Genomic DNA, 8,382 nt, shown 5'->3' on the forward strand with positions numbered 1-8,382 from the left:
CACATCAATACTTGTTGTGTTATATATTAACATGTTTAATACATGAATAACTTTATTACTTTAAAAGTTTATACTCGATTATAATTGTGGGAGAAATTATGAAGTAAGACTAATATGAATTGGATTGGTTGACTTTCACCAGATGAAAGTAGGCAAGTGGTTGTAACCAAGAATCATAGGTACATTTGAGAGAACTGGTATTGGATAGACCCTCATCAAGATCACCTTATATATCGCTATTAGGAGTGATACTTGATAAAAGGTACTATTTTTGTATCCTTAATACTTGATATACATATTTGGACTTAAGTGTAGGGAGTGTTGTGCTTTGATGTGGTCAAATGTTGATCCTTAAGAGGGCAATTATAAAGGCTATTTTCAGGTGTAGTGTGAACTATGCAAGAGGCTTATGTAGTCAAGATGAGATTTGTTCCTCTTATGTGTTGAGAGTTACACGTCTTATGCGTGTTACCCAAATTTGAACTTCAAATTAGATTCATTGTGATCCAAGTCTCATGTTCAACTGGATGTCTGTAACAAAGGGATAAACTGGTAAACTTATCTTATACATAAATTACAGCTTTGAGCTTCTGGGAATTAGCTGTTGATGAATGACATTCTTTGTCGTGTGTTATTAGGGGAAGTGATATGTTGCTAGATCTTCACCATTATCTATATCCATCTATCATGAGTCTTGTATAAGTGAGAGATTGAAAGATCTTTATGCTCAAGAGTTATTATAGAATGATATTGTTGATGACATATGATCCTATAGGGTCACACCTTATAGCAAGTTACTACTAAATGATTATTTATTAGTATAAATTGATTATTAATATATATATATATATATATATATATATATATATATGTATATATAAGGCTCCACAAGACCTTACAACTTTGGGAAAATGACTTATCATGGTAATCACGTTTACGTTTTGTTCACATTTAGGCAACTTTTTTTATACACATTTGACCATTTAACTTGTTAAATGTGTTCACATATTACCATTGCCACATGCTATCTTATGTGACAATGGTAACATGTTAACATATTTAATAAATTAAAAGGTCAAATATGTACAAAAAAATAGTAATTGCTTAAATGTAAACAAAACGAAAAGTTAATTACCCTGATAAGTCATTATTCTCACTTTTAATATGGATTTTATTTTTCATATTTGTTTGTATAATTGTATTTGTTTTCCAAGTGTTATTTTTAAAGCATCATTAATGATTGGTTATCTATTTCATTTATAGCCTTTTGATTTGATAAATCAATTTTCTACTAATTTATTTTTAGCAAAAACTTACTATTATAAATATTAATTAATCACTATTTAATTCTAATCTTTTTTAAAAAAAAAATTATAAATATATTTTAATTTGTATGAATTATTTTATATAGCCACTTATATTTTCTTTTCATTTGTTTTTAGACAATAAGTATGTAGGGTCTTTTAAAAATTAAAAGAAAATATTATGTAGCATATAAAAAATATAAAAAATTATAATGTAAATGTTTTAAATTTATTACAACTTTTTTATACTTTTTTAATTAGAAATTTATAACCTTTTTAATTTTTTAATACAACGGTCTAAACTTGTATTTAATGAAAGTAATTTAAACTGTTATAGGGTTAATGACCTAGAAAGGTAACCAACTTTGGTCTCTCATTTAGGTAACCATGTTTTTTTTGTTCACATTTAACCATTGAACTTGTTTGACCTGTTCAAAATAAGGTAATATGACTGGAAATTACGGTATTATTACCTTATTATGAACATGTCAAACAAGTTTATTGGTCAAATGTGTACGAAAAAAACATGGTTACCTAAATATGGACAAAAACCAAAGTTTCTTACCCGTTTTGGTAATACTGGACAAGAACCGTCTCAGGGACTGTGCCCTAGAATCAGGCTCCGACACTCAATGAACAACTAGGTTAGGTTTGGTCTAACTCAGTTCAGTCCCGACTAGTCATGGGCTAGGCTGTGTTGCTAGGTCTTTAATGCACATACAGTCTAGCCCCTTAAGCGTATACAACCTAAACCCTAACTAGTTGGGCCTAAACTAGGCTGGCCCAATATTTGACTATCTCCTGATACACAAAGACCGGACAACCCAATTTCATGTCACATCAATGGATCTTATGACTACTTGCACTTAACATAAAGAACCCAATATTACCAAAATGGGTAATGAACTTTGGTTTTTGTCTATATTTAGGTAACCATGTTTTTTTTCGTACACATCTGACCAGTAAACTTGTTTGACATGTTCATAATAGGGTAATGTTACCGCTAATTACCAGTTATATTACCTTATTATGGACAGGTCAAACAAGTTCAATGGTCAAATGTGTACAAAAAAACATGATTACCTTAATGTGAACAAAGACCAAAGTTCGTTACCTTTTAGTTCATTAACCCATTGTTATAAAAGAGTATTAAATTGTTATATACAATCTACTAAATGTTTTAAAAATATTGTAAAAGAAAGTTTATAAAGAGTTGTATGAAAGTTATAAAAAAGTTGTATGGTAAAAAAAATTGTCAGGAAAGTTTAAAACATTTAGAAAATATTTGATTTAAAAACAGTTGTATGAAAATTATATGAAAGTATACAAAAAAAAGTTTAAAAAAAATTATACATAGATTAAAAAACATATAAGAAAAAGTTTATCTTAAAATATTGTAATAAATTATAAAAGGTTTTAAAAGTTTTATAAAAAATGTGTATAAATTTGACTATTAAACTTATTAAATATGTTTACATGTTATTATTGTCACATGATATAGCAGGTGACAATATTAATATATGAAATGAAAATATGTATACAAACAAAAAAAAAGTTTGCGTGAACATAAACAAAACAAAAGAATAATTATTCCGACAAGAAATTTCCATATAACTTTACAAGGCACGGTCGATGTTTGTCGATGAATAAATCAATTTTTTTTTTGTCACAAGAGTTTATTAGTTCCTTTCAAAAAAATTGTGTCACTATTATTTTTATTTTATTTTATTTTTGTTAATTACAAGAGTTTAGCATAGTTCGAAATTTTTTTAAAAAACTTTCCCCTTAAAACCACATTACTAATGTTTTCATGAGTAACTCAATTTTTAAATACAAGTAAAATAAAACGAACAAAACACATTACTAATGAGCTAAATTTTATATCTTACCTTTTTAATTTAATAATATAACTTTTGTTTCACATTAAAAATCATTGATGAATTCATTTGGGCCAAAATGAATAAATATAAAATCCATTTAAAGAGTAGGAGACACCAAATCGTCTTTTTAACAAACCCAAGCACCCAACCAACACCCTCCTAACCTCATTTGTGGATAATTGCAGTCTTTGTCCCTCCTCAATTTTTTTATTCATTTACCAAAATATTCCCAATTAAAGAAGTGTCCAACTCAAAGCCGCCCCCCATATCCAGAGAAGAAAAGGATAAGAACCCCCCATTCTTTGCCTTTTCTTCCAAGCTTTTCTCCCTTCTTTTCAAGGCATCCCTCTTAGAAATAGTCGATCATCTATCAAGTGGTGATTGATTTTTAATTTTGCGAAGGATCAAAGGAAGAAATCAAAGTTTAGAAAGAAATAAAAAAGAAAGAGTCTTGAAGAAATTTCGGAAGATGGATATGATGTATTACCCACTTGGGAGGTCTTCTTATGAAGATTCTTTGAAGGTTATTGAGGCCGATATACAACACGCTAATGCTTTGTAAGTTTTCTTAACCTTTCTTTCTGATTTTTCATATGGGTTTTTGTTTTTTAGGGCTTTGTGTGTGTTTTAAGGTACTCATACTTGGTTATGGTGTTTGAGTCTTTGGATTTTAGCATCAATTGACGATTTCAATTTTCCTATCTGGGGAAAGTTATCGGAAATTGAAAAGCAAAATTATCATGCGATTCTTGAAATTTAGTTCATAAAGGTGGAATCTTTGATGAATCATGGGGGAAAAGATTATCAAAGAAACTGGTTTTTGGTGGTTTAACTCTTATTATCAAGATACTTCTGTTAATTAAGTTCATCTGGAATTTTTTGGTCCAAAGTTGTTGGCATACTAAAAAGATTTCTTTTTAGATGGTGAAAAACATGGGTTTATAAATCCAAGCTCTTGAGCGCCTATGTTCTTCCTAGTTCCTTTTGACTTCTGTAAATTGATTGAATTTTTGAACCATTTTATTGGCTTTTCCTGAAAAGGAAAAGCGAAATAATATAGTTTGCACGAAATCAACTAATTGCAATCGTTAATTTTTCAAAAATAAAGCTTCTTTTCATTTTCGCTAAAAAAAACATTATCTTCAAATAAAATGTGAAGCGTGATTGTTTGAATAGTCAACAAACTCAAGTATTAACACATAAACAAATATATATAAGATTTTATTAGTTGTATAGATGCTTCGCGCTTCATAAACTAATTTACTTTAGAGTTTCCAAATTCTAATTTATTTTTTTTTAATTTTCAGGGCTGCTGCAATTCCTAGATCCAAAGATGGTGCTCGATTTCAAATGAAATTAGTTCATGATCAATTGACACCTCTCATTATGTTCTTGCTACAATGGATCGATTCTTCTTGCACGTGTCTCCTCCCTAGATACTTGAATCTTTTCCATGTTCTTGTTTACAAGGTTAGTTCTTCAATTTTCAACTTCCATTGTTGTAAATCTTTTTTAGACTGAATAAACGACATGTAAATATGTAAATATGTAAATTCTCTTTCTTTATAGGTATATACAGATGGAAGACCAAAGATTTCTAGACATGGAAGGAAAGCGACAGTTAGTGACTTTTATGGTTAGTCATACACAATTACATATACAACGATACAATCATTAAATCGTTTTTTAACATTTTAAGATTTTTCATTGATAAAAATATGATTCAAAATATGCAGCTGTCATATTGCCATCTCTTAGAAGGCTACATTATGACTTGATGGAGCTTGACAACACTACTAAAGGAGAGAGCTCATCAGAATTAGTAGTTTCATCCCAAAAAAAAACAGAAAAAGACAATGAGTTCACTAATATTGATTTGGAAAGAGAAGATGAATGTGGGATTTGTTTAGAACCTTGCACCAAAATTGTGTTACCTAATTGCTGTCATGCAATGTGCATCAATTGTTATCGTGATTGGTAATTTACTAAACATCTTGCATTGTGTTTTTTACTTTTTACTTTTCTTTACTCATTAATACATTGATACGTTGTACTAATCTAATAATCTTGTGCTTGTTTTCTTCAGGAACTCAAGATCAGCATCATGCCCATTTTGTAGGGGTAATATAAAGAGAGTAAAGTCACGAGATTTATGGGTTCTTACATGTAATGATGAAGTTATTGATGCTGATCTTGTTTCAAAAGAAGATTTGGTTCGTTTCTATTTATACATAAATAATCTCCCTAAAGATTCTCCAGATGCCCTTTTCTTCATGTTCTATGAGTATCTAATATAACAAGATTACATAATTTATTGTATAGAAAACCCCAATGAGACGAACAAAAAAAAAAGCCGACCCTTGAAATGTAAATAGAGTCAGGTTGTAATTATATTTCCTTCAAATTGTTACATCAAAATAAATACAAACTTGTTTATTATTATGTTATACACTAATCTTATTCTAAAAAAAGGTATACACATAACACACAATATCACTTTAGTAAGAAAAAGGTGATTCATGTTAGACATTTCTTATGGATTCTCACCTTCTTACTTTTAGGACACCAAGTACTGTAAATTTGAATTTTACTCGGGTGTTTGTGTCTTTATAGAGACTTTGACTTTGGTTTTTGTTATGAGCTGTTTAAACGGTGGAATTGTACACCCTTGATTAAAAAATTGATCAGTCATTTGGTAATTCATAGCTTCGGTGGGATGAATTCCATCCCAATTGATGTATTTGCTTGGATCTTTACACACCGAAGTACCCGAAGATCCGCATATTGATTGAATATTGAAGTTGAGGTCGGACTTTTGGCCACTGAATCCGCAGCAAGTTTTATGGGTTTCTTGAAATTGGTATTTTGTTGGGTTGGATACGATTGTGAAGTATGCTTTCCATGAATCGGCGTATATGATTGTGACATCTGGGAATAGTTTCCTTAAGATTTCCAATTTGGTTTGTAGGATTCCATTGTGGATCATTATGGCTCCGTTTACGATTGAGGAACACCCGGATTTGTCACGTTGGTTGATGGGACATGATGTCACGTCTACTGGGAGACAACCGACAGGTGGCAACCCTTGGACTACTATGTTCTTTGCTCCGGTTTTTATAAGTGTCTGGGTTGCAATATATATGTTAGTAATAATGGCACTCTTCGAGGATTTAATAATGATGAAAGCCAAAAAGAAGTTCAATTATGATTTCATGGTTACCAATGTGTAGACTTTAGATGTGGCAATAGGTAAAATGAGTCTCTTTCTTTAATAGTTTTTCCCCAATTGAACAAAAAGCTAAATTGATTGGACCGAACTAGACTAGACAAGTTTTGTTTTTGCATAGATAAAAGATTCATATGTTTTTAGTTTTAAGTTAATAAGACAAAAAAAATTACAACTTTTATCCTATTGACGCTAACCGATGGTGTCATCTTTTGCATAGATGAAATATCAAGTGCGAGTACCGATCTTATTTTGTTTTATTGTGTTTGGGTGGGACAAACTTTTTGTTCAATGTCTATGACATTATATTTTGTCATGTCCAGTCCAACATAACAAATAAAACAAATAAGATATGTTTGGTCATGCATAAGATATCTGTAATACGTACCCTGACAAGTTCAATCACGTACAATGTTGACGACCGAGCTATCGAACGAAGTGAAATCGGAGATCCAACCGCACGTGAATAGTCATTGAGTCCAATATCCCCAACCCAAAACAAAGCCGTGTTCAATTTAACCTTACATGCTTTTTGATCCAATCCTTTACAAGCATGATCTACTTGAAACTTCTTGAACCAATCAAGTTGAGTCCAAATACCTAACGGTGTGCCTTTCCATAGAAAGGCGGTTCGAACAATCTTAGCCAAAAGGTCAACCGCAAGAGTGGTGGCTCCAGCAACCGCAAAGTTAGCCCCGGAGGTGAAGTTAGCCGTGGTTGATTGGTAAGGAGGTACGACAGGTAAACCGAGGGAGTCGGTAATAAAATCAAGAACTAATCGCCCATCACATAATCGGTTTGAGGACTTGCCAAATGTGGTGATGCCATAGGGTGAGCTCAGGGACCCTGAGAATGATGCTTTGAGACCACCGAGGAATTGGGCGTTTCCGGTGTCTGTGTAGGAGTCTCCAAAAGCATAAACGGCGGTGAAATGACCCTTGAAGATACCATGGAAAGGAGTTGGTTTTGGAGGTTCGTTTGGTTCTTGTGGTGGTGGTTCCTGTTTCTTCGGTTCTTGTGGAGGGGGTTCGGCCGGCTCTGGTGGTGGGTTTTGGATGGGCTCCTGTGGTGGTGGTTTTGGGTTCGGGGCCTTTGGTGGAGGTTTTTGTTTCTTTGGGATGGATGGAGGTGGAGGACAATTTGGGTTGGATGGAGGTGGGATGGATGGAGGTGGAGGACAATTCGGGTTGGATGGAGGTGGGTTGGATGGAGGTGGAGGACAGTTCGGTTCGTGTGGTGGTGGTGGAGGTTTATGTTTCTTTGGGTGAGATGGAGGTGTACAATTCGGGTTATCAGGTTTTTCATGTGCAAATGTGGGACAAAGAAGTAAGGCTACAAGGAGAGCGAAAAGAGGGAGATATATAGATTTGATATTTGCCATTTTCGAGTTTTCAAGAATCAAATCTTGATTCCTTAAATTAGTTTTTGGATCATGAAATCTTGGTCGTTTTTATAGAATCTGGTCCCTGACTTTTAGGAACAAGAAAGGCTAAAACTTGTTTTATGGTTATCGGCTGGACTTTTCACAAATAGGTGGTGGTTTGTATAAAATCTATTCGAATGCAATTACCAAGGAAGGGAATCCTACTTCTAAAACTTGTGTGATTCTCATATTCTCAAAAAATATAGGGACATGCATTTTCCTTATTAAAACTCTTTAACTGCACAAACATTCTGGAATAACTTCATTTTTAGTAGAATGCTATAAATAAATAAAAATGCAACAACAAAGAAAACAATAGAACGTAGTAAAGAAAATGGTATATTGCTATTACTTGCATTTTGGTTGAGTAATTGTGGTACAACGGTTGTTGCTTTTGCTGTTATTGAAGCTGCAGGTTGGAAAAGAGATTCATGAGATGTCATTGTGATGTCTTCTAAATACAATGCTTTAATTGTAAAAATATAAAAAATGTAAGGATTCAATTGAAAAAAAAATATTAAACAATAATCCTATAACAAAATATACAAA

The 8,382-nt window shown here is 32.2% G+C and overlaps 2 protein-coding genes across 2 annotated transcripts; one reads left to right on the top strand and one right to left on the bottom strand.

The window, feature by feature from the left end:
- Positions 1-3,433: 3,433 nt before the first annotated feature.
- Positions 3,434-5,631, top strand: LOC145066527 (E3 ubiquitin-protein ligase AIRP2-like). Its single transcript, XM_079013810.1, has 5 exons — positions 3,434-3,742; positions 4,492-4,654; positions 4,754-4,820; positions 4,921-5,161; positions 5,271-5,631. Exons 1-5 carry the CDS (start codon positions 3,654-3,656, stop codon positions 5,479-5,481), a joined length of 771 nt encoding a protein of 256 aa, XP_078869936.1. The 5' UTR covers positions 3,434-3,653; the 3' UTR covers positions 5,482-5,631.
- LOC145066526 (GDSL esterase/lipase At3g48460-like) lies at positions 5,461-7,815 on the bottom strand. Its single transcript, XM_079013809.1, has 2 exons — positions 6,799-7,815; positions 5,461-6,308 (listed from the first exon to the last, which is right to left on the bottom strand). Exons 1-2 carry the CDS (start codon positions 7,789-7,791, stop codon positions 5,772-5,774), a joined length of 1,530 nt encoding a protein of 509 aa, XP_078869935.1. The 5' UTR covers positions 7,792-7,815; the 3' UTR covers positions 5,461-5,771.
- Between the last annotated feature and the right edge of the window lie 567 nt (positions 7,816-8,382).

This window comes from Lactuca serriola, chromosome 8 (assembly GCF_051521515.1).
Source record: "Lactuca serriola cultivar US96UC23 chromosome 8, Lser_US96UC23_V15, whole genome shotgun sequence".
Lineage (NCBI taxonomy): Eukaryota > Viridiplantae > Streptophyta > Magnoliopsida > Asterales > Asteraceae > Lactuca > Lactuca serriola.